This window comes from Eriocheir sinensis, chromosome 6, assembly GCF_024679095.1.
Source record: "Eriocheir sinensis breed Jianghai 21 chromosome 6, ASM2467909v1, whole genome shotgun sequence".
Classification (NCBI taxonomy): Eukaryota; Metazoa; Arthropoda; class Malacostraca; order Decapoda; family Varunidae; genus Eriocheir; species Eriocheir sinensis.
In genome coordinates, this window is record NC_066514.1 from 1,498,890 (window position 1) to 1,525,265 (window position 26,376).

At 47.4% G+C, this 26,376-nt stretch overlaps 1 protein-coding gene and 1 long non-coding RNA gene across 2 annotated transcripts; both read left to right on the forward strand.

The window, feature by feature from the left end:
* Nucleotides 1–1,647: 1,647 nt before the first annotated feature.
* LOC126987550 (dipeptidyl peptidase 8-like) lies at nucleotides 1,648–26,238 on the forward strand. The gene is made up of 18 exons (XM_050844596.1): nucleotides 1,648–1,814; nucleotides 4,736–5,008; nucleotides 6,662–6,871; nucleotides 8,690–8,819; nucleotides 9,609–9,722; nucleotides 9,855–9,881; nucleotides 11,660–11,762; nucleotides 13,725–13,898; nucleotides 14,080–14,323; nucleotides 14,803–14,962; nucleotides 16,499–16,722; nucleotides 17,617–17,761; nucleotides 18,564–18,751; nucleotides 19,053–19,172; nucleotides 20,740–20,891; nucleotides 22,448–22,591; nucleotides 23,246–23,357; nucleotides 25,370–26,238. The coding sequence occupies exons 2-18, from the start codon at nucleotides 4,754–4,756 to the stop codon at nucleotides 25,460–25,462; spliced, it is 2,595 nt and encodes an 864-aa protein (XP_050700553.1). The 5' UTR covers nucleotides 1,648–1,814; nucleotides 4,736–4,753; the 3' UTR covers nucleotides 25,463–26,238.
* LOC126987608 (uncharacterized) lies at nucleotides 9,990–11,344 on the forward strand. The gene is made up of 4 exons (XR_007741050.1): nucleotides 9,990–10,174; nucleotides 10,274–10,471; nucleotides 10,965–11,063; nucleotides 11,161–11,344. It is a non-coding gene; the product is annotated as an uncharacterized LOC126987608 (long non-coding RNA).
* Nucleotides 26,239–26,376: the final 138 nt, after the last annotated feature.

A 26,376-nucleotide genomic window follows, 5' to 3' on the forward strand; every position in this document is an offset into this window, starting at 1 on the left:
GCAGGGCGAAAGACTGTGAGAATCAGCCTGGAGAAGATGACACTGAAGTCTTGAGAGGAGATGTTGTCATGGATGAAGACGAAGAAGATGAGAACTAGTTCTGACCAGAAAGCATAGACCTAGACTCAAGATTCAGAGACAGTGCTGCAATTCTTTACCTGTGACTGTCTGAGATGACAACTTCCTTTTCCCCAGACACAATAATACACACATGTATGACATTATCACTGTTGTGCTTGCATCCTGAAATCTATGTGTGTTGGTTGGTCTTATCATTGGCTTTACTGTTTATTTCTTTTATAATCTATTTTGATGTTTGTATCTTTTTGTTTGTTTGTTTGTTTGTTTGTTTTCTGTTGGTATATTTGCTGGTTGTTGTTGTTTTTTTCTTAAAAATTCGTTCTTTGGTTATATTACATCATGCAGGAACCTGCTTAACGTCAGTTGAACAGTCTCTTGGAAAAGAAACCAACATGGTGATGGTCAAAGTTATTCATTTTCAAAAGACACTTTTTGTGTGAAAAGTAAATTCGTATGCACTGTGCATTAGTGTTTGCAAGTTAGTGAACTCCTGCAAAAAATGAATGTCATCAAAGCAATAAATGCTTGGCTGTTGTCATTAAGTTTTCTTTGAAAATGCAAAAGGAAGATAAAACTGAATGAATTAATATTCTTTTGGAAACACTCAATTGTGTAATTATGGTTTATTTACTTCAATCTATGCCCAATATCAACAAATGTCTGAAATAAATGCCAATTTAATTACAAATTCCATCAAAATGAATCATTAGTCTTCCCTACCCTCGAAAATGATCGTCGGACGGTAGCGTTATAGATCGTATGATAACAGACAGAAATTAGCTACCTGATCCAGACTGTTATCATAATTTTATGGCATCTACAGACATTGTACTTATCAAAAATCTATATGAGCAATTGCCACTAGAGGGTATACCAATGACCCTGAATTAAGGAATTGGAAGAAAGACTAATTAGCGAACAGAGTTGGGGCTAATGACCTCCAAGCTATGGAGCCCTCCATGATTATGTGTCGGGAAAATAAACATGGGTGGAGGTATCATTTATGTTGTGTAAAAAAAAAAAAGTAGTAGTAGTAGTAGCAGTAGTAGTAGTAGTAGTAGTAGTAGTAGTAGTAGTAGTAGTAGTAGTAGTAGTAGTAATAGCAGTAGTAGTAGTAGTAGTAGTAGTAGTAGTAGTAGTAGTAGTAATAGCAGTAGTAGTAATAGCAGTAGTAGTAGTAGTAGTACTAGTAGTAATAGTAGTAGTAGTAGTAGTAGTAGTAGTAGTCGTTCGGGAGTTTCGCCTTTGTAACGGGACTCCCTGCTGTGTCTCTACCGTCTGGGTCTATCATTTCCCTCTTTTTCCGTTCATTCTCTTCTCCCTTGTTCTCCCTTACTGTTTACCTGCATCACTAAATCATCAATCAACCTTTCCAGGCAATGATAAAGGCGGCTGATGATGACGATGAGCTACCACCTTTGCAACGGCACCACAAACCACTGAAATACATATAATACCGTCATACCTGTGTCCTCCCTCACACCCTGTCCCTGTTTTGTATTCCCCACAATGCCTCGCCCCGTGGTGCCCCTGTGGTGGCGTGTGTGGCGGTGTGGCGGCGGCGGGGAGCCTCGCGGCGGGCTGGCCAGGGGGCGGCACGGTCGGCCTGGCCTGGCAGTGGCCCGCCAGACCGGCCAGGGTGAGGCGGTGGTGTGCGTGACCCGCCGCGGCCCAGCGTGACCTGACCTCCCCCGCACGGCCCTTCCCCCGCCATGACCTGAGAGGGCCGCCGGGTGAGTCGCGCCCCAGGGGAAGGGAACCCTGGGGCGCGGAGGGGCGGGATATATTAATGTTTTCCTTCAGGATCTCCATCAAAACAATGTACCAGGGTAGTTTCCCTTGACCCTGTGACCAGTGACCCCGTGCTGCCCCGGGGGTCACGGGGCAGCACGGAGCCTTGGGGCCAGTGCTGTGCCTTGGGGCCACGTCGGGGAGGTCATCGCGGCTAGTGACAGGGGTGACAGGTCAGGGCAGCCCAAGGTCAGCTGACCCGCCCCGGCCGTCACCAAGCTGTCACCGTCGTGGGCGTGGTGGGCGCGGGGCTGCACCACACGCCCACCACGCCTGGCCGCCCACCACACGCCAGGGAGCACTGCCCCGGCCAAGGCTCACCCCCCCCCCCCCCAGGCTGGTGGTGGGGGGGGGGGGGGGAGGTCACTATGGGCACACGGTTAACCCGGTAGCAGAAGGGAATGCACACGGTCAACCCGGTAGCAGAAGGGAATGCACACGGTCAACCCGGTAGCAGAAGGGAATGCACACGGTCAACCCGGTAGCAGAAGGGAATGCACACACTTAACCCGGTAGCAGAAGGGAATGCACACACTTAACCCGGTAGCAGAAGGGAATGCACACACTTAACCCGGTAGCAGAAGGGAATGCACACGGTCAACCCGGTAGCAGAAGGGAATGCACACGGTCAACCCGGTAGCAGGGGGGATCATGTTTCTTAATGGTCCCTCCAAGCGAGAAAAAATCACCCCTCACACAAACCATTTCATAATATATATCAAAGCATTTGTGATCAGATTATGTATCATCTATTTTGGGGGTTTATATCATGGCACAAATTTGGCCCGTCGCTGCTACACGGTAAAGCCACAAATTTGGCCCGTCGCTGGTACACGGTAAAGCCACAAATTTGGCCCGTCGCTGCTACACGGTAAAGCCACAAATTTGAGCCACAAATTTGGCCCGTCGCTGCTACACGGTAAAGCCACAAATTTGGCCCGTCGCTGCTACACGGTAAAGCCACAAATTTGGCCCGTCGCTGCTACACGGTAAAGCCACAAATTTGGCCCGTCGCTGCTACACGGTAAAGCCACAAATTTGGCCCGTCGCTGCTACACGGTAAAGCCACAAGAACCACAGCAGGGGAAGGAATTATAGGAGAAGGGAACAGTTGGAAAGTTTGGTTTAGTCGGCGCAACATCTGTGGTCATATGCCGGAGAGAGACAGAAGGGGAAGGAATTATAGGAGAAGGGAACAGACCCCAGGAGACGGGACACAACCCCCGATTAATACCTGGTACACTGCTGGGTGGACAGGGGCTACATAGGGTATCGGAAAAGCCGCCCAAATTTTCCCACTCCACCCAGGAATCGAACCCGGGCTCTCTCGGTTGTGAGCTGAGTGTGCTAACCACTGCACCTCAAAGCCCCCCTCTATGAAAAGTAACCCATTGGCTTTGAGTGAGGGGCCGGGAAAAGCCACAGGCAGGAAGCAAGGGTTGAAGCATTGAGCAGAGGCTGACAATGGGAGGCCCTCACACCATTTTATAAGTACTATTGCAGTGCGGGGACTATGCCTGATGAACAAGCCTCCCATAACCCATTTAGCCAGTGGGCACCTCTTTGGCTGACTCGGTAAGGAGCAGCTCTCCCGTCACGCTGGTCACGGGTTCAATCCCAGGCAGGGGGGAACACCCTCTCCTTGTTATTAATATCTCATGTGTTTCGATGCACGCAGAGGACGTGTGGGACCGAGAGAGTAATAGAAAAAAGAGAATAGAAAATCTCTTCTTTAAACTATATCAGCTTTTAACCGTGTAGCAGCGACGGGCCAAATTTGTGGCTTTACCGTGTAGCAGCGACGGGCCAAATTTGTGGCTTTATCGTGTAGCAGCGACGGGCCAAATTTGTGGCTTTACCGTGTAGCAGCGATGGGCCAAATTTGTGGCTTTACCGTGTAGCAGCGACGGGCCAAATTTGTGGCTTTACCGTGTAGCAGCGATGGGCCAAATTTGTGGCTTTACCGTGTAGCAGCGATGGGCCAAATTTGTGGCTTTACCGTGTAGCAGCGACGGGCCAAATTTGTGCCATGATATAAACCCCCCAAAATAGATGATACATAATCTGATCACAAATGCTTTGATATATATTATGAAATGGTTTGTGTGAGGGGTGATTTTTCTCATTTTTCTCGCTTGGAGGGACCATTAAGAAACACGATCCCTGCTGCTACTGGGTTAATACTTATCTCTACTACCAGTATTATTATTTATTTTTATTTTTATTGGTAGTATTATTAATATCAGTGGCTGCATTGCTCTCATTAAGGGCATTATTACTAAGCCATATTACTAAACATCTCGTCCCCCAAGTACAGATATTTGACAAGGCTTTCGTAGGTGTTGTGGGCATTTCCAGGGGTAGTTTTATGACCCTGGTGGTAGTGTGACCCTTCCTCTGTGCCGTGAACCTAAAGAAACACTCATTAGATTAACCTAACCTAACTAAGGGCCATACTACTAAACATCTCGTCCCCCAATTACAGATATTTGACAAGGCTTTCATAGGACTTGTGGGCATTTCCAGGAGTAGTTTTATGGCCCTGGTGGTAGTGTGACCCTTCCTCTGTGCCGTGAACCTAAAGAAACACTCATTAGATTAACCTAACCTAACCTAACTAAGGGTCGTATCATAAGACATTTCGCTGCCCAAGAACACATATCTGACAAGGCTTTCATAGGTGTTGTGGGCATTTCCAGGAGTAGTTTTATGACCCTGGTGGTAGTGTGACCCTTCCTCTGTGCCGTGAACCTAAAGAAACACTCATTAGAACCCGACTGATCCTCTCTTTGACCTTTAGAAATAGCTGATGTAAGAACTGAAAGTGTCTTATGATACTAACCTAAATGTTCTTCCTCTGCAGATCAGTGGATGAAGCAGTATGCCCAGGATATCCACAGGAGGTGGAGGGGTGTCCCGGGCCGGCCCTGCAGCCGGGGGAACCTCTCACAGCTGGCGGGAGGTGCACCAGAGGGTCAGGGAGTTACGGCGCACATTCCTCCACCTTTCCGTGAAGACTCCAACAGACGTGAGCTTCAGGCGTGTGAGTCCCACCACTCTGCGATGTTACTTCCTGCTGTCTCCGGGCCAGGGCAGGGAGTCCACTCTGTTCTATGCAGACATCAACCTGGAAGCAGTAAGCTGGAAGATGTTTTTGTTTTGCTTCTTTTTTGTGAGGTTCTGCATGTGTTTGTTATCAGGCTCAGGTAGATAGCGTAAGTCTTGCCTCTGGATCTGCACTCCCTGATGTGATCTTGCTACATGTGTTTGTTATCAGGCTCAGGTAGATAGCGTAAGTCTTGCCTCTGGATCGGCACTTCCTGATGTGATCTTGCTGCATGTGTTTGTCATCAGGCTCAGGTAGATAGCGTAAGTCTTGCCTCTCGATCGGCACTCCCTGATGTGATCTTGCTACATGTGTTTGTCATCAGGCTCAGGTAGATAGCGTAAGTCTTGCCTCTCGATCGGCACTTCCTGATGTGATCTTGCTGCATGTGTTTGTCATCAGGCTCAGGTAGATAGCGTAAGTCTTGCCTCTGGATCGGCACTTCCTGATGTGATCTTGCTACATGTGTTTGTTATCAGGCTCAGGTAGATAGCGTAAGTCTTGCCTCTGGATCTGCACTCCCTGATGTGATCTTGCTGCATGTGTTTGTCATAAGGCTCAGGCAGATAGCGAGAGGCACGGCACTTCCTGATGTGGTCTTGTGGTCTGGTCTGGGTCTTATTTCTGATTTGGCTTCACTATATTGATTTTCTCTCTCGTATTTCCCAGAATTTAAAGAAAAGAATTTATGTCAGCCTTGTTGAGCCTGTGGCGGGCAGCAAGAGGCTCAGTTTTTAGGAGTCTGCTCATTGTGCATCTTGGTCCCACTCCACCTCACTCTAGGAGGCTCCGTGGTGCAGTGGTTAGCACACTCGGCTCACAATCGAGAGAGCCCGGGTTCGATTCCTGGGCGGAGTGGAAAAATTTGGGCGGCTTTTCCGATACCCTATGTAGCCCCTGTCCACCCAGCAGTGAATGGGTACCAGGTATTAATCGGGGGTTGTGTCCCGTCTCCTGGGGTCTGTTCCCTTCTCCTATAATTCCTTCCCCTTCTGTCTCTCCCCGGCATATGACCACAGATGTTGTGCCCACTAAACCAAACTTTCCAACTGTTCCCTTCTCCTATAATTCCTTCCCCTTCTGTCTCTCTCCGGCATATGACCACAGATGTTGCGCCCACTAAACCAAACTTTCCAACTGTTCCCTTCTCCTATAATTCCTTCCCCTTCTGTCTCTCTCCGGCATATGACCACAGATGTTGCGCCCACTAAACCAAACTTTCCAACTTTTCCCTACTCCTTTAATTCATTCCCATTCTGTCTATCTCAGGCATATGACCACAGATGTTGCGCCCACTAAACCAAACTTTCCATCTGTTCCCTTCTCCGATAATTCCTTCCCCTTCTGTCTGTCTCCGGCATATGACCACAGATGTTGTGCCGACTAAACCAAACTTTCCAACTGTTCCCTTCTCCGATAATTCCTTCCCCTTCTGTCTCTCTCCGGGATATGACCACAGATGTTGCGCCGACTAAACCAAACTTTCCAACTTTTCCCTCAAGGCTATGAAGTATTTGATGGAGTAATGATTTTAGCTGCTTATGAAAGTGGGTAGTACAGTATCTATGTAAAAACTGTGGCCTAAAATTGTCCTTAGAAAATGGTTGAGAAATTTTGACTTTTAAAATTGATTGTTTAAGGCTGAATTCTTATAATGTCGTGCGGCACTGTTCCTCCCAGCAGGCGTGGGGTACCAGGATAGTCTACCAGGAGGTGCTAGACTCCTCCCAGTCATTTCTGTGGAGGCGCATGTCCCGAGAGGAGCAGCTGTTGAGTGAGAGACGGCGCATCTCCACATGGGGCATTACCAACTATGAACTGCACCCCCCATCAGGCACGCTGGTCTTCCCCGCCTCCTCCACCATCTTCCAGTGTGTTCATCCCGACAGGCCGGTACGTAGAGGTGGTAGAGTGTGTGTGCTGTCTTGTGTGCTAATTTTTCTTTTTACAGTGGAGGAAGCAGCTCAAGGGTAGGCGGTGGCTGAGTGGTAGCGTGCTGGGCCCACATTCACCGCGTGATGGACGACGCGGGTTCGAATCCCCACGCTACCACCTGGGATTTTTCAGTCACCGCCGAGTGGCTTAAAACTACCCACATGCCTCTGTCTCTCTCTGGCATATGACCACAGATGTTGCGCCCACTAAACCAAACTTTCCAACTGTTCCCTTCTCCTATAATTCCTTCCCCTTCTGTCTCTCTCCGGCATATGACCACAGATGTTGCGCCCACTAAACCAAACTTTCCAACTGTTCCCTACTCCTATAATTCCTTCCCTTCTGTCTCTCTCCGGCATATGACCACAGATGTTGCATGACTAAACCAAACTTTCCAACTGTTCCCTTCTCCTATAATTCCTTCCCTTCTGTCTCTCTCCGGCATATGACCACATATGTTGCTCCGACTAAACCAAACTTTCCAACTGTTCCCTTCTGCTATAATTCCGTCCCTTCTGTCTCTCTCCGCATATGACCACAGATGTTGCGCCCACTAAACCAAACTTTCCAACTGTTCCTTCTCCTATAATTCCTTCCCTTCTGTCTCTCTCCGCATATGACCACAGATGTTGCGCCGACTAAACGAAACTTTACAACTGTTCCTTCTCCTATAATTCCTTCCTTCTGTCTCTCTCCGGCACATGACCACAGATGTTAAGCCCACTAAACCAAACTTTCCAACTGTTCCTTCTCCTATAATCCCTTCCCTTCTGTCTCTCTCCAGCATATGACCACAGATGACTAAACCAAACTTTCCAACTGTTCCCTTCTCCTATAGTTCCTTCCCCTTCTGTCTCTCTCCGGCATATGACCACAGATGTTGTGCCCACTAAACAAAACTTTCCAACTGTTCCCTTCTCCTATAGTTCCTTCCCCTTCTGTCTCTCTCCGGCATATGACCACAGATGTTGTGCCCACTAAACCAAACTTTCCAACTGTTCCCTTCTCCTATAGTTCCTTCCCCTTCTGTCTCTCTCCAGCACATGACCACAGATGTTGTGCCCACTAAACAAAACTTTCCAACTGTTCCCTTCTCCTATAATCCCTTCCCCTTCTGTCTCTCTCCGGCATATGACCACAGATGTTGCGCCCACTAAACAAAACTTTCCAACTGTTCCCTTCTCCTATAATTCCTTCCCCTTCTGTCTCTCTCCGGCACATGACCACAGATGTTGCGCCCACTAAACCAAACTTTCCAACTGTTCCCTTCTCCTATAATCCCTTCCCTTCTGTCTCTCTCCGCATATGACCACAGATGTTGCCCACTAAACCAAACTTTCCAACTGTTCCCTTCTCCTATAATTCCTTCCCCTTCTGTCTCTCTCCGGCATATGACCACAGATGTTGCGCCCACTAAACCAAACTTTCCAACTGTTCACTAATCCTATAATAACTTCCCCTTCTGTCTATCTCCGGCATATGACCACAGTTGTTGCGACTAAACCAAACTTTCCAACTGTTCCCTTCTCCTATAATTCCTTCCCCTTCTGTCTCTCTCCGGCATATGACCACAGATGTTGCGCCCACTAAACCAAACTTTCCAACTGTTCCCTTCTCCTATAATTCCTTCCCCTTCTGTCTCTCTCTGGCATATGACCACAGATGTTGCGCCGACTAAACCAAACTTTCCTCTCCTGGTAAGGTAGATTGATAAGATTGCGGACTATTCATTCATACATACACTTTCTAACCCCACACTTGGCCTTGTGTCTCCAGAATGGTCCTGTGAGCCCTCGTGAACTTCCCAGCTGCCAAGTTCGCCTCAGTCCTCAGATCTGTCCTGCCAACCCCAACCTGATCGCTTTTGCTGCAATATACGACATCTATTTGTACAACACGAAGACAGGTGAGGGCCAGGGAAAGAAGGGAAGCTGTTTTCAGGGATGTTTTGTTGATCAGATGTATACCCAAGATGTACCATTCATATTTGTGGAAAAATCCTCCAAAATTAAGGGAGGCTTCGTGGTGCAGTGGTTAGCACACTTGGCTCACAACCGAGAGAGCCCAGGTTCGATTCCCGGGTGAAATGGAGAAATTTGGGTGGCTTTGCCGATACCCTATGCCCCTGTCCACCCAGCAGTGAATGGGTACCAGGTATTAATCAGGGGTTGTGTCCCGTCTCCTGGGGTCTGTTCCCTTCTCCTATAATTCCTTCCCCTTCTGTCTCTCTCCGGCATATGACCACAGATGTTGCGCCGACTAAACCAAACTTTCCAACTGTTCCCTTCTCCTATAATTCCTTCCCCTTCTGTCTCTCTCCGGCATATGACCACAGATGTTGCGCCCACTAAACCAAACTTTCCAACTGTTCCCTTCTCCTATAATTCCTTCCCCTTCTGTCTCTCTCTGGCATATGACCACAGATGTTGCGCCCACTAAACCAAACTTTCCAACTGTTCCCTTCTATAATTCCTTCCCCTTCTGTCTCTCTCCGGCATATGACCACAGATGTTGAGCCCACTAAACCAAACTTTCCAACTGTTCTTCTGTCTCTCTCCGCATATGACCACAGATGTTCAACTGTTCCCTTCTCCTATAATTCCTTCCCCTTCTGTCTCTCTCCGGCATATGACCACAGATGTTGCGCCCACTAAACCAAACTTTCCAACTTTCTATTCCTGTCCTTGTGTTTCAGGTGAGGAGAAGAGGGTCACCCATGTACACAGTGGCAGTGGACGCTTAGAATATGACCCCAAGAGTGCAGGCCTGCCTTCCTATGTGATGCAAGAGGAGTTTTCCCGCTACCAAGGCTTCTGGTGGCAGCCTGTACTGTATCCTAGAGGCTATCTGAGAGGAGAAGGAAAGGAACTAGACCAGCTGGATCATAAAATGGATAAGAAACAGATAAATTTTATAGGTTTAAATTGATCCCGCTACCAAGGCTTCTGGTGGCAGCCTGTATCCACTGGTAAGACATCGCTGAGAGGTGAAGGAAGGGAACGGAAGCTGTGGAAAATTAAATGATCATAACAGGGATAAGAAAACACTCTTATAGGTTTAAATTGTTTTCGCTAACAAGATTTCGCCTCCATGGTTTAACCCGTCCGCTGCGATTGGCACGGATTTGGCCTTCACTGGTAGCCTGGTAACATACACTCCCAGGTCTTTCTCTGCCTCTGTGGTGGATAGTGGAGTGTTTCCCATGTGGTATTGGTGTGCTGGATATCCCTTCACTGGTAGCCTGGTAACATACACTCCCAGGTCTTTCTCTGCCTCTGTGGTGGATAGTGGAGTGTTTCCCATGTGGTATTGGTGTGCTGGATATCCCTTCACTGGTAGCCTGGTAACATATACCCCCAGGTCTTTCTCTGCCTCTGTGGTGGATAGTGGAGTGTTTCCCATGTGGTATTGGTGTGCTGGATATCCCTTCACTGGTAGCCTGGTAACATGCACTCCCAGGTCTTTCTCTGCCTCTGTGGTGGATAGTGGAGTGTTTCCCATGTGGTATTGGTGTGCTGGATATCCCTTCACTGGTAGCCTGGTAACATTCACTCCCAGGTCTTTCTCTGCCTCTGTGGTGGATAGTGGAGTGTTTCCCATGTGGTATTGGTGTGCTGGATATCCCTTCACTGGTAGCCTGGTAACATACTCCCATGTCTTTCTCTGCCTCTGTGGTGGATAGTGGAGTGTTTCCCATGTGGTATTGGTGTGCTGGATATCCCTTCACTGGTAGCCTGGTAACATACACTCCCAGGTCTTTCTCTGCCTCTGTGGTGGATAGTGGAGTGTTTCCCATGTGGTATTGGTGTGCTGGATATCCCTTCACTGGTAGTCTGGTAACATACACTCCCATGTCTTTCTCTGCCTCTGTGGTGGATAGTGGAGTGTTTCCCATGTGGTATTGGTGTGCTGGATATCCCTTCACTGGTAGCCTGGTAACATACACTCCCAGGTCTTTCTCTGCCTCTGTGGTGGATAGTGGAGTGTTTCTCATGTGGTATTGGTGTGCTGGATATCCCTTCACTGGTAGCCTGGTAACATACACTCCCAGGTCTTTCTCTGCCTCTGTGGTGGATAGTGGAGTGTTTCCCATGTGGTACTGGTGTGCTGGATATCCCTTCACTGGTAGCCTGGTAACATACACTCCCAGGTCTTTCTCTGCCTCTGTGGTGGATAGTGGAGTGTTTCCCATGTGGTATTGGTGTGCTGGATATCCCTTCACTGGTAGCCTGGTAACACACTCCCAGGTCTTTCTCTGCCTCTGTGGTGGATAGTGGAGTGTTTCTCATGTGGTATTGGTGTGCTGGATATCCCTTCACTGGTAGCCTGGTAACATACACTCCCAGGTCTTTCTCTGCCTCTGTGGTGGATAGTGGAGTGTTTCCCATGTGGTATTGGTGTGTTGGATATCCCTTCACTGGTAGCCTGGTAACATATACTCCCATGTCTTTCTCTGCCTCTGTGGTGGATAGTGGAGTGTTTCCCATGTGGTATTAGTGTGTTGGATATCCCTTCACTGGTAGCCTGGTAACATATACTCCCATGTCTTTCTCTGCCTCTGTGGTGGATAGTGGAGTGTTTCCCATGTGGTATTAGTGTGCTGGATATCCCTTGACTAGATGGAAGCCAAATCTGTGCCAATCGCGGTTAATCCATGCCCCGCGTCCACCCAGCAGTGAATGGGCGCCGGGTGACTGAGGAGTTGCGTGGCGTCAATATTCGGCATTTTATCACTTGTGTTTGCAGATGGAGTGTACCGGCTTCTGTACGAGGAGGTGGATGAGAGCGAGGTACCCATTGTACAGTTCATCCTCCCTGACGACTCACCCGGCATGTTGGATGAGTTCAGGTGAGTGGCTGACAGCTTCGTTTTCTTGTAGTTAGTTCTTGTAGTTTTGTGTTGTACTTTGGTTATTGTGTGTTCTGTGTGTTGTATTGCGGTCAAGTTGATAGCCTTGTTTACGTGGAACCTGCTTGGCGTGCCCTCCCATGATCCATTATCCCAATACTTCATCCCATCTAATGTGTTTTCTCATAGTTTGGACAGTATAGGGATGAAAGAGTGAAGATGCTGGTTAACTCTTGCATAAGGGGTTTGGACAGCATAGGGATGAAAGAGTGAAGATGCTGGTTAACTCTTGCATAAGGGGTTTGGACAGTATAGAGATGAAAGAGTGAAGATGCTGGTTAACTCTTGCATAAGGGGTTTGGACAGTATAGGGATGAAAGAGTGAAGATGCTGGTTAACTCTTGCATAAGGGGTTTGGACAGTATAGGGATGAAAGAGTGAAGATGCTGGTTAACTCTTGCATAAGGGGTTTGGACAGTATAGGGATGAAAGAGTGAAGATGCTGGTTAACTCTTGCATTAGGGTTTGTGACAGTATAGGGATGAAAGAGTGAAGATGCTGGTTAACTCTTGCATAAGGGGTTTGGACAGTATAGGGATGAAAGAGTGAAGATGCTGGTTAACTCTTGCATAAGGGGTTTGGACAGTATAGGGATGAAAGAGTGAAGATGCTGGTTAACTCTTGCATAAGGGGTTTGGACAGTATAGGGATGAAAGAGTGAAGATGCTGGTTAACTCTTGCATAAGGGGTTTGGACAGTATAGGGATGAAAGAGTGAAGATGCTGGTTAACTCTTGCATAAGGGGTTTGGACAGTATAGGGATGAAAGAGTGAAGATGCTGGTTAACTCTTGCATAACGGGTTTGGACAGTATAGGGATGAAAGAGTGAAGATGCTGGTTAACTCTTGCATAAGGGGTTTGGACAGTATAGGGATGAAAGAGTGAAGATGCTGGTTAACTCTTGCATAAGGGGTTTGGACAGTAAAGGGATGAAAGAGTGAAGATGCTGGTTAACTCTTGCATAAGGGGTTTGGACAGTATAGGGATGAAAGAGTGAAGATGCTGGTTAACTCTTGCATAAGGGGTTTGGACAGTATAGGGATGAAAGAGTGAAGATGCTGGTTAACTCTTGCATAAGGGTTTGGACAGTAGAGGGATGAAAGAGTGAAGATGCTGGTTAACTCGTGCATAAGGGGTTTGGACAGTATAGGGATGAAAGAGTGAAGATGCTGGTTAACTCTTGCATAAGGGGTTTGGACAGTATAGGGATGAAAGAGTGAAGATGCTGGTTAACTCTTGCATAAGGGGTTTGGACAGTACAGGGATGAGCATGAGTAGAAAGTCGCGTACAGCAGGGCCGCGGGAGGGGGGGAGGGGAATATGCTAAGTGGGCTGCCCCTCATCCTCACTTTCATATAGCAAAAATTATCTATATGTGAATTTCTTAGGAACAGGTAACTCTGGATTTCCGTGAGTATTGTATCCTTGAAGAGGTCATTGCGTAAATCAAAAACAATGTAAATCCAACAAGAGGTCGGTTTTTACCCTTATTGCCTACTGTATCACTCTGACTCCTCTCCCTCTCGTGGTTCCTCCTCTGGCTGCCCTTCCCCTCGTGGCAGACAGCAGCGAGGGTGTTGTTGTTGTTGTTGAGCAGCGTGGGTACTGTATTGTTGTTCAAGTGCCGCGCGGGAAGAACTGAGCCCAGCTTTGTGGCCGTGTGAGTCCAGTTGCGTGAGACATCTGGTGGACACTCCTTAAAATATCGCGTATACGTGAAAAAATCGTGTAAATTAAACGTATATTTGGATTTTGGACCCCACGTTATTTCAAAAACACGTAAACCAAACTTGCGTCAATCGAGGGTTACCTGTACCAATTGCATTAAGTACTAGTCACTGGAGGGTCTGATGTACTGATAGCGAACATACTGACCTACCTTTTCTTGTCCTTCATTCTCAGGTTTCCACGTGCCGGAATGGCCAACGCAGAGTCCACCTTGAGGCTTCTCGAGGTGGAGATTGGTGCCTCAGGGGAGCTGCGGGTCACCACTCGACACCTACGGCATGACCTCAAGCAGCTGGCGCCGTGGCATGAGTACTTGGTTCGCGTTGGCTGGGTGCCGGACGGGTCGCAGTAAGTGTCGGGCAAACAAGGCTCTATCTAGGGAGGGTTTTGAGCCTTCTTTGTATAATTGCAGACAAGCGTTTGAGTTTAGAATTTACCAAGAAAAAGAACACCTTGGAAACTTGAATTTAGCTAAGGTGTGATACTAGATAGCTATATCCATGTGTGTTTCTCTCCTCTCTCCCTTCAGAATATGGTGTCAGCTGCTCGATAGGAGACAGCAAAGACTTGAGCTTATCCTGCTCTCCTTGTCCTCCTTCACCGGGGTCAACAATTCCCCCACCACCACCACCACCACCACCAACTGTGCTGCCACCATCTCGACAACCACAGCTACCACCAACACTACCACCACCACCACCAATACTACCCCGGTGGCCCCCCACTTGGCTCCGCATCTCATAATTTCTCAACACTCCAATACGTGGATTGATGTAAGTTTGTTTCGCTACTTGGGGGCTTCGTGGTGCAGTGGTTAGCACACTCGGCTCACAACCAAGAGAGCCCGGGTTCGATTCCCGGGCGGAGTGGAAAAATTTGGGCGGCTTTTCCGATACCCTATGCCCCTGTCCACCCAGCAGTGAATGGGTACCAGGTATTAATCAGGGGTTGTGTCCCGTCTCCTGGGGTCTGTTCCCTTCTCCTATAATTCCTTCCCCTTCTGTCTCTCTCCGGCATATGACCACAGATGTTGCGCCCACTAAACCAAACTTTCCAACTGTTCCCTTCTCCTATAATTCCTTCCCCTTCTGTCTCTCTCCGGCATATGACCACAGATGTTGCGCCCACTAAACCAAACTTTCCAACTGTTCCCTTCTCCTATACTTCCCTCCCCTTCTGTCTCTCTCCGGCATATGACCACAGATGTTGCGCCGACTAAACCAAACTCCTTTTTCTGCTCCTCCGTGAACAGGTGCACAATTTGCTGTACTGGTGGACGAGCCACAGCGACCCCTCACAGCGCATGTTGGTGTGGGCAAGTGAGGAAACAGGGCAACGTCACCTCTACCTCCTCCTCTATCAGCTGTCTCCGGCCACCACCTCAGATGACCTGCCCCCACCGGATGACCAGGGTAAGTGTCTTGGCCTGGCAGCTTATAGTGTTTTTTTTTTGTGTGTTTTTTTATGCCTACAGCAGAGGTAGGCTTGCTTGAAAGGCCTGGATGGTGTTCGGCCCCAGCCCTTCATGGCGTAGGCAAGTTTTTATAGTGGTGCCGTGTAAAAGGGTTATTGTTATTGTTTCCTTTATGAGAGAGAGAGAGAGAGAGAGAGAGAGAGAGAGAGAGAGAGAGAGAGAGAGAGAAGCATGCATTAAAATCATACCCAAAACAGACAAAAAAAATATTTATAAAAGCTAAATCCCTTTTATACAGTGCCATGTAAAATTATAAGTTGTCAGAGAGAGAGAGAGAGAGAGAGAGAGAGAGAAAGTCTTGGTCATTCATTCTTCACATACAGTTCACATTCATTTGTCCCAGCCTTTCCTCAGCAGTGAATGGGTACCAGGTATTAATCGGGGGTTGTGTCCCGTCTCCTGGGGTCTGTTCCCTTCTCCTATAATTCCTTCCCCTTCTGTCTCTCTCCGGCATATGACCACAGATGTTGCGCCCACTAAACCAAACTTTCCAACTGGTCCGTTCTCCTATAATTCCTTCCCCTTCTGTCTCTCTCCGGCATATGACCACAGATGTTGCGCCCACTAAACCAAACTTTCCAACTGTTCCCTTCTCCTATAATTCCTTCCCCTTCTGTCTCTCTCCGGCATATGACCACAGTTGTTGCGCCGACTAAACCAAACTTTCCAACTGTTCCCTTCTCCTATAATTCCTTCCCCTTCTGTCTCTCTCTGGCATATGACCACAGATGTTGCGCCCACTAAACCAAACTTTCCAACTGATCCCTTCTCCTATAATTCCTTCCCCTTCTGTCTCTCTCCGGCATATGACCACAGATGTTGCACCCACTAAACCAAACTTTCCAACTGATCCCTTCTCCTATAATTCCTTCCCCTTCTGTCTCTCTCCGGCATATGACCACAGATGTTGCGCCGACTAAACCAAACTTTCCAACTGTTCCCTTCTCCTGTAATTCCTTCCCCTTCTGTCTCTCTCCAGCATATGACCACAGATGTTGCGCCGACTAAACCAAACTTTCCAACTGTTCCCTTCTCCTATAATTCCTTCCCCTTCTGTCTCTCTCCGGCATATGACCACAGATGTTGCACCCACTAAACCAAACTTTCCAACTGATCCCTTCTCCTGTAATTCCTTCCCCTTCTGTCTCTCTCCGGCATATGACCACAGATGTTGCACCCACTAAACCAAACTTTCCAACTGATCCCTTCTCCTGTAATTCCTTCCCCTTCTGTCTCTCTCCGGCATATGACCACAGATGTTGCACCCACTAAACCAAACTTTCCAACTGATCCCTTCTCCTGTAATTCCTTCCCCTTCTGTCTCTCTCTGGCATATGACCACAGATGTTGCGCCCACTAAACCAAACTTTCCAACTGATCCCTTCTCCTGTAATTCCTTCCCCTTCTGTCTCTCTCTGGCATATGACCACAGATGTTGCGCCGACTGAACCAAACTTTCCTGGCCTTTCCTCAGGTCTGGTGACGGCTCAACTCATACAGAAGATTGCCCTTACCCGAGGCGAGTGGTCTGTCACAGGGTCGGGGCTTTGGGTGGACGAGGGGCGCGGTCTGGTCTACTTTACGGGGCTACGGGACTCCCCCCTGGAGCAACACCTCTACGTCACCTCCATATCCCATCCCGGTCTAGTCCAGCGGCTCACACAATCAGGGTTCTCCCACCAGGTCGCACTCAACCAGGTGAGATATCTCCAGACGTCCCAGTTATATAACCTACACTTCCCAGGTCTTTCTCTGCCTCTGTGGTGGATAGTGGAGTGTTTCCCATGTGGTATTGGTGTGCTGGATATCCCTTCACTGGTAGCCTGGTAACATACACTCCCAGGTCTTCCTCTGCCTCTGTGGTGGATAGTGGAGTGTTTCCCATGTGGTATTGATGTGCTGGATATCCCTTCACTGGTAGCCTGGTAACATACACTCCCAGGTCTTTCTCTGCCTCTGTGGTGGATAGTGGAGTGTTTCCCATGTGGTATTGGTGTGCTGGATATCCCTTCACTGGTAGCCTGGTAACATACACTCCCAGGTCTTTCTCTGCCTCTGTGGTGGATAGTGGAGTGTTTCCCATGTGGTATTGGTGTGCTGGATATCCCTTCACTGATAGCCTGGTTACCTACACTTCCCAGGTCTTTCTCTGCCTCTGTGGTGGGTAGTGGAGTGTTTCCCATGTGGTATTGGTGTGCTGGATATCCCTTCACTGGTAGCCTGGTAACATACACTCCCAGGTGTTTCTCTGCCTCTGTGGTGGATAGTGGAGTGTTTCCCATGTGGTATTGGTGTGCTGGATATCCCCTCCCAAGATGCAGAACTTCACATTTTTCTCCACTAAGTTGTAGCAGCCACTTTTTGTTCCACTCCTGTAGCTTGGTGAGGTCTTCTTGTAGGAAATCCACATCCAATGGGTTCAAAATCCTAAAAAATCATAGAAAATCCACGGAAAACCAAAACCGGACTATTGAAAACCGTGCTCTTTGAGGGACAACTATTATTTTTTCTTCTTCCTCCACCATAAAAGAAACAGACATTGATCTCTCTCTCTCCCCCCCCCCCCCCCACCACCACCACCACCACCACCAGGAGTGTACCGTGTTCACCACAGTCTACAGCAGCGTGGAAATGCCGTCACAGAGCCAGGTGTTCCGCGTCACGCCCCTCGACACCCCGAACGGCAGTGGTCAGCTAGTCTGGGTCAACACTTTAGGGGACCTGGTCAATGAACCCAGTGAGTATTGAATGGCAGATAGGGGTCTTGCTTACACTTGGGTACTATATCAAATAACTCCTGAGTCCTGAGGTCCTGAGTCCTTGGAAGTGGTCTGAAGGATTAAGGATGGAGAGAGGAGACTGCAGGGAGGAGGTAGGAAGGAAGAGAACAGAGACAGAGGGATGGGTGTGAGGGGGAGGCAGGGAGATCAGGCCGCAGCTCTCGTGAACCCCGTGTCCCAGAGCTGAGGTGGTGGTTAGGCAACGCACTTCCCGGCAACTTGAGGGAAGAGGAACTACACACACACACACACACACACACACACACACACACACACATATATCATTTCTTTCATTATTTTTGTTATTTTATGTTAGAATTCATTGTTGCGTAAAGTACAAAATAGACGCTAGACACACGTTCTTACACGATAATAACATTGAAAGTCAAATAAGACACTGATCACATCCGACCTACATCCTAAAAACCAAAATTGACCTCTCTTTCGGCCACCTCTTTGGTCTCTTTTCGTGGGCAGCAAATAGCAGGCTTTTCTTACTATTGTTTACTTTTTTTGTGCCCTTGAGCTGTCTCCTTTGTTGTAAAAAAACACAAAAAAAACGTTGTACAATATCCAGGAAGAAATTACTCATGTGCTGGATATAGTGAGCCAGGACACAGTATACGCATCCTCGGATATGGTACGGGGCACGCAAGTACGCAATACACACGTCCTTGCATTGAAGGCGTTAACACCCTCATTAAAGCCCTTCATCCATTTATAAAATCCAATTAAATCTCCTCAATGCTTTCTTACCAGTGTCCGAGGGGCTGCGGGAGATCAAGTCCTTGGTGGTTCCGGAGGTGTTCACAACAAGAATAGGCAGCGGGGACGTCATCTACTCCATGGTCTTCAAGCCCCATGGGTTTATCCCTGGCCGCAAGTACCCAACAGTTCTGTGTATCTACGGGGGACCCCAGGTGCAGCTCGTCACCAACACTTTCAAGGTGAGCCATAGTGTGTGTGTGTTTGTGCATGTATTTACCTAGTTGTAGTTTTACCAGGCCTGGGGTTTACGGGGGGGCATCATGGTGCAGTGGTTAGCACACTCCACTCACAACCAAGAGAGCCCGGGTTCGATTCCCGGGCGGAGTGTAAAAATTTGGGCGGGTTTTCCGATACCCTACGCCCCTGTCCCTATTTGTGGCATAAACATATTAAGTATTTTCCAGATGCTTATCAACTTTATTATTTTGGAGTGTATATTGTGGGATTACCCATGTTCATTCTGCTCTGTTCTCCCTGCAGGGTTTCCGGCATATGAGAACACACATGCTTGCAGCCAATGGGTTCTGCGTAGTCAGCATAGACTCTCGTGGGTCCGACAACAGAGGCGTTTCTTTCCAGGCCCACCTTATGAACAGGATGGTGAGTAGATCCGTGTGTCTGTGTGTGTGTGTTTGTGTGTGTTTACCTAGTTGTGAAATACAGGAAAAGAGGTGTACTAGCTAGGCTCGTGCTGTCCCGTCTCCATAACGCTTATCATCCAGTTCGGCTTTAAATTCCTGAATCATTTTTGCGCACACAGTCTCCTCGGCAAGTCCGTTCCATGTTGTTATGTATGGAAAACTGTATTTCTTGATGTCTCTCCTACAGTCGCTCTTCTTCAATTTCTAACCATTGCCTCTTGTCACACTTCTGTCACGTTCCACTAGGTCTTCCCTGTCCAATTTCTCTAGTCCCTCCTGTATCCTGTGTTTACCTAGTTGTGGTATACAGGAGAGGAGCTATTCTGGTACTGTCTTGTCTCTGTCTACTGTAATACAACTTGGCCTTAAATTCATGAATCGTCTTTGCCTGAATTGTTTGTGGTTTGTGGTGTGTGTGTGTGTGTGTGTGTGTGTGTGTGAATTTCGTTATATTGTGTTGTGTTCTTGATCCACTATCCATCTGCCCTTCAGTGGTTTCTCCCTTACCTGGGGGGCTTCGTGGTGCAGTGGTTAGCACACTCGGCTCACAACCAAGAGAGCCCAGGTTCGATTCCCGGGCGGAGTGGAAAAATTTGGGCGGCTTTTCCGATACCCTACGCCCCTGTCCACCCAGCTGTGAATGGGTACCAGGTATTAATCGGGGGTTGTGTCCCGTCTCCTGGGGTCTGTTCCCTTCTCCTATAATTCCTTCCCCTCCTGTCTCTCTCCGGCATATGACCACAGATGTTGCGCCGACTAAACCAAACTTTCCAACTGTTCCACTAAAACAAACTTTCCTACTGTTCCCTTCTCCTATAATTCCTTCCCCTCCTGTCTCTCTCCGGCACATGACCACAGATGTTGCACCCACTAAACCAAACTTTCCAACTGTTCCCTTCTCCTATAATTCCTTCCCCTTCTGTCTCTCTCCGGCATATGACCACAGATGTGCCGACTAAACCAAACTTTCCAACTGTTCCCTTCTCCTATAATTCCTTCCCCTTCTGTCTCTCTCCGGCAGATGACCACAGATCTTGCGCCCACTAAACCAAACTTTCCAACTGTTCCTTCTCCTATGATTCCTTCTCCTCCTGTCTCTCTCCGGCATATGACCACAGATGTTGCGCCGACTAAACCAAACTTTCCAACTGTTCCCTTCTCCTATAATTCCTTCCCCTTCTGTCTCTCTCCGGCATATGACCACAGATGTTGCGCCGACTAAACCAAACTTTCCAACTGTTCCCTTCTCCTATAATTCCTTCCCCTTCTGTCTCTCTCCGGCACATGACCACAGATGTTGCGCCGACTAAACCAAACTTTCCAACTTCTCTCCGCATATGACCACAGATGCTGCGCCAAACCAAACAACAATCCAACTGTTCCTCTTCTCTCGACATATGACCACAGATGTTGCATAAACTAAAAACTTTCCAACTGTTCCATTCTATAATTCCTTCCCCTTCTGTCTCTCTCCGGCACATGACCACAGATGTTGCGCCCACTAAACCAAACTTTCCAACTTTCAGGGGACGGTGGAGATTGACGACCAGGTGGAGGTATTGGAGTTGCTGGCGGGGCAGTGTGACTACCTTGACTTAAGCCGCCTGGCCGTCACTGGCTGGTCCTATGGAGGGTACCTGTCCCTTATGGCTCTAGCTCACCGTCCAGACCTCTTCAGGTGAGCCGGGGTTTGGAGGGCCGTCAGGTCTGGGGACTTTCATGAGTCATAATTCTTTATTTTTCTAAGACATTTTTTTGTACATCAGAGTCAGTTCAAGGACATAAAAATAAGGTAACAGATGTGATAAAAAAGCCCGGTCCTCACTGCTCCTATAAAGCGTTAGAGGAGTGTCCGAAAGAGAGGTCAATTTCGGCCGTAAAACATTTTTGTAATAGGGGAAAAGTATTTTACATGGTTCTGTTAAAAGGACTTCACTTAATACTATTGACATCCATAATGAGTTAAATGAACATAACATATTTTTTCGTTATTAGCAAACTTTGATCAGAAAATTGTATGGGTAGAATTTGCAAGGTTACGAGATGGGAGAGTGGGTCCCGGCAAGACTCACGGACATCACCCAGTAACATATAGCCAGGAGGGGATGCGCACTCCAACAGCAGACCCTTCTTAGTCCTAAATCTTTTATTCATGATGTTATTTTGGAGGGATAGGGTGCAAGAGTACGTTAGGGAGAGGGGGAAAGATCTTCGAGAAACTTTGATTTACATAGATAGATTTACATAGAAAATCAGACCACACAGACCTCATGATCAGGCAAGGAAGGAGTGTCTGAATGGCGAAACTTGGAAGCTCTCCTGCCGTGGACCTCCTATCAGCAGGCAAGGAGGGAGTGTCTGAATGGCGAAACTTGGGAGCTCTTCTGCTGTGGACCTCCTAGGGGCAGGCAAGGAGGGAGTGTCTGAATGGCGAAACTTGGGAGCTGTTCTGCTGTGGACCTCCTATGAGCAGGCAAGGAGGGAGTGTCTGAATGGCGAAACTTGGGAGCTGTTCTGCTGTGGACCTCCTATGAGCAGGCAAGGAGGGAGTGTCTGAATGGCGAAACTTGGAAGCTCTCCTGCTGTGGACCTCCTATGAGCAGGCAAGGAGGGAGTGTCTGAATGGCAAAACTTGGAAGCTCTCCTGCTGTGGACCTCCTATGAGCAGGCAAGGAGGGAGTGTCTGAATGGCGAAACTTGGAAGCTCTCCTGCCGTGGACCTCCTAGGGGCAGGCGTCGATGAAATGATGAGTTATTTATATATTTATTTACCCACAGTGATGCTTTGTGATGGATTTGAATAAGTATTGGCAGAGAAAACACTGAAGAATTAGGTATGAACAATGCTGGCTAAAATCGGGCAGATACATTGGGTCAGCCTTAGGTCCACTTTCACAGTCATTTTATTTGTTACCAATGGCTGTTATCGATGCTGTAGTATTTCCATGTCAAACTGGCCGATGGGGTATTGACGGCTGCGGGGTTAGCCAAGCCCCGCACCTTGCCACACACTCCCAACACCTCTCCCTTCCTCTGCAGCTGCCACTACCCCATAGGCAACGATCAAACTGTTTATATAGGGATTAATAACTGATAAATCAAGCTGGTTATTAGGATCTTGGGACCTTTGTGAATACGGGAAAGCTGTGTACCTCTCCGCCTCACCTGTACCCCAAACACTATGGGACTCTCATTGTACAAATCCTTAACCATATCTTTTTTGTGTGTTTACAGGTTGGCCATCGCTGGGGCTCCTGTGGTGTCCTGGGGGTTGTACGACACAGGGTACACGGAGCGATACATGGATTTGCCGAGCGTCAACCCAGAGGGCTATCGTGCAGGCTCCGTGCTCTCCTACGTCAACAACCTTCCAGATGAGTAAGTTTTGAGGGTCACAGCAGAGGAGTGTGTCGGTGGTGGTGGTGGTAACTCGATTTACGCTCTCTCTCTCTCTCTCTCTCTCTCTCTCTCTCTCTCTGTCACTTAGGTTTAGGACAGACCACCTAGTTTGAGCCTTAGGGCCTGTGTGGTCTGGTTATCTATGTATAATTCCTTCCCCTTCTGTCTCTCTCTGGCATATGACCACAGATGTTGCGCCCACTAAACCAAACTTTCCAACTGTTCCCTTCTCCTATAATTCCTTCCCCTTCTGTCTCTCTCCGGCATATGACCACAGATGTTGCGCCCACTAAACCAAACTTTCCAACTGTTCCCTTCTATAATTCCTTCCCCTTTTGTCTCCCTCTCTGGCATATGACCACAGATGTTGCGCCCACTAAACCAAACTTCCCAACTGTTCCTTCTCCTATAATTCCTTCCTTCTGTCTCTCTCTCAGCATATGACCACAGATGTTGCGCCGACTAAACCAAACTTTCCAACTGTTCCCTTCTCCTATAATTCCTTCCCCTTCTGTCTCTCTCCGGCATATGACCACAGATGTTGCACCGACTAAACCAAACTTCCCAACTTGAGTGTGTGGTGCAGGGAGGCATTGGGTACATCAATATTTATTCATAATCTATTTTTTCCAGTGAGAACCGTCTCCTCATCGTCCAAGGAATGATTGACGAAAATGTGCACTTCTCACACACGAACCAACTGATTCAGGCGCTCATCAAGGCAGGCAAACCGTACCAGTTACAGGTATGTGCTTTATGCTTATGCCAAATTCAGAACCTTATAGTATAGTCATCCCTCAAATAGCTCGGTTTCGGTTCTATACGGATGTCGTAGAAGATCTTTTAGGATTTTAAAGTTTCCTGCTTGTCGGGAAATTTGAAAATCATAAAAAATCTTAGAAATTCAGAACCTTATAGTACTGTCATCCCTCAAATAGCACGGTTTCCAATAGCACGGTTTCGGTTCTATACGGATGTCGTAGAAGATGTTTTGGGATTTTAAAGTTTCCTGCTTGTCGGGAAATTTGAAAATCATAAAAAATCTTAGAAATTCAGAACCTTATAGTACAGTCATGCCTCAAATAGTACGTTTTCCAATAGCTCGGTTCTGGTTCTATACGGATGTTGTAGAAGATCTTTTAGGATTTTAAAATTTCCTGCTTGTCGGGAAATTTGAAAATCATAAAAAATCTTAGAAATTCATCCCTCAAATAGCACAGTTTCCAATAGCTCGGTTTCGGTTCTATACGGATGTCGTAGAATATCTTTTAGGATTTTAAAGTTTCCTGCTTGTCGGGAAATTTGAAAATCATAAAAAATCTTCTTAGAAAATCCACTTAAACCCTAAACTGTACTATTTGAGGGATGACTAAACTGTTGCTTCATTCTCTTAACCCTATCTGATCCGAGGGGGTCCATATCTGGCCTCCCCCTCAGCACTCTTTATACCATTTTGTCTTCAACTTTCCACTCATTATCTACTATTGTTTTACACTATTGATTCAGGGCCAGTACTTAGGGTTGTATTATGACATTTCGCCGCCCAAGAACACATATTTGACAAGGTTTTCAGAGTTGTGGGCATTTCCAGGAGTAGTTTTATGACCGTGGTGGTAGTTTGACCCTTCTTCTGTACCATGAACCTAAGGAAACACTCATTAGATTAACCTAACCTAACTAAGGGTCATATCATAAGACATTTCGCCGCCCAAGAACACATATTTGACAAGGCTTTCGTAGGAGTTGTGGGCATTTCCAGGAGTAGTTTTATGACCCTGGTGTTAGTTTGACCCTTCTTCTGTACCGTGAACCTAAGGAAACACTCATTAGATTAACCTAACCTAACCTAACCTAACTAAGGGTCGCATCATAAGACAATTCGCCGCCCAAGAACACATATTTGACAAGGCTTTCGTAGGAGTTGTGGGCATTTCCAGGAGTAGTTTTATGACCCTGGTGGTAGTTTGACCCTTTCTCTGTACCGTGAACCTAAGGAAACACACATTTGACAAGGCTTTCATAGGAGTTGTGGGGATTTCCAGGAGTAGTTTCATGACCCTGGTGTTAGTTTGACCCTTCTTCTGTACCGTGAACCTAAGGAAACACTCATTAGATTAACCTAACCTAACCTAACCTAACTAAGGGTCGCATCATAAGACATTTCGCCGCCCAAGAACACATATTTGACAAGGCTTTCGTAGGAGTTGTGGGGATTTCCAGGAGTAGTTTCATGACCCTGGTGTTAGTTTGACCCTTCTGTACCGTGAACCTAAGGAAACACTCATTAGATTAACCTAACCTAACCTAACTAAGGGTCGTATCATAAGACAATTTGCCTCCCAAGAACACATATTTGACAAGGCTTTCGTAGGAGTTGTGGGCATTTCCAGGAGTAGTTTCATGACCCTGGTGTTAGCTTGACCCTTCTTCTGTACCGTGAACCTAAGGAAACACTCATTAGAACTCGACTGACCCCCTCTTTAACCTTTAGAAATTGTTAATGTGAGAAGCGATTGAGTCTTATGATACCAACCTTAGTGTTCATGAGCGTTATCGTTGTTCAGATAAGTGAGTGCGATGCCATTGGTGTTACGAGCGCGAGAATTTGAAAACGTGGGATCGGAAAGGGTTAACATCACATTCAATTATTTACTACAATTGTGGAAAAATCTTACAAACAGGAGTTGAGAATGAGTGGCCATTCCACCCCTGGATGACGTGGTGACTAACAACCTTATGATTTGTTCTCCTTGCCAGATCTACCCTCAAGAGCGTCACTGCCTGCGACAACTGGACTCCAATGAACACTACGAGACTAAGCTGCTCTCCTTCCTTCTTAACCACCTATGATGGAGATGGAAGCTAGCTCTTTGTGTACAGTATGTGTGTGTGCGTGTGTGTGTGAATGTGCATAAGGGCACATGCATAGCCTTGCCAACCTCTACCCTGCTGCCCAGACCCACCTTGTCATGGTCAAAACCTCACAAGTATTAAGTAACAGGAGCGCAAGGCTTTGAAGACCCGTGACAATGGACGCATAACAATGTAACTTTGTGAGCTGCATCAGGGGTATTGATGCTGTGGGCTGAACGATGACTGGCTCTCCCCTTCTAACTCTTTACTATTGACTCTTCAGTGTTGGTATGCTAACTTTTGCCGTTCCCTGGCGACGGACGCGGCACCTGATGACGGTGTAATCCACGATCCTTGTCCACATCTGTGCCGGTATTTAGTGTAAGGTAAAGCTTGGGGCACACACTATAGGTGCGTGTGACCACAGTGCTCATCTCTGTCACCTTGATCCTTGACCCTATGATGGGAAGAAGCCATTAACCCCGGGCCAGTGTGACATATTGGTTACTGTGGTTCCCTAGACTTCACAAAGCACACATTTATTCATCAACCTGAGTGAACAGCTGGATGAGGTGAACGCAAGCAAACACAAACATTGCTACCGACGCATCGATGATCATGAACAGTTGTCGCGCAGCCGAGCCGGGCCGGTTGATGGTGTGACGCTGGGTGACCGGCGGGGAGTGATGGATGGACATTTTTAGTGTTTTGGGCTTGTTCTGTGAAGCTTTAGAAAAAGAATTTTATGTGTTGTTCAATGAAAGTGACTTTTAGTGGATTTTTTTTATTTATTCCTTTTTTCTCATTCAATCCTTTGACCTCTTTGGGGAATATGTAAGGAGGAGTATTACTATTAGAGATGCAATTGATTTCTATTATTATTATTATTATTATTATTATTATTATTATTT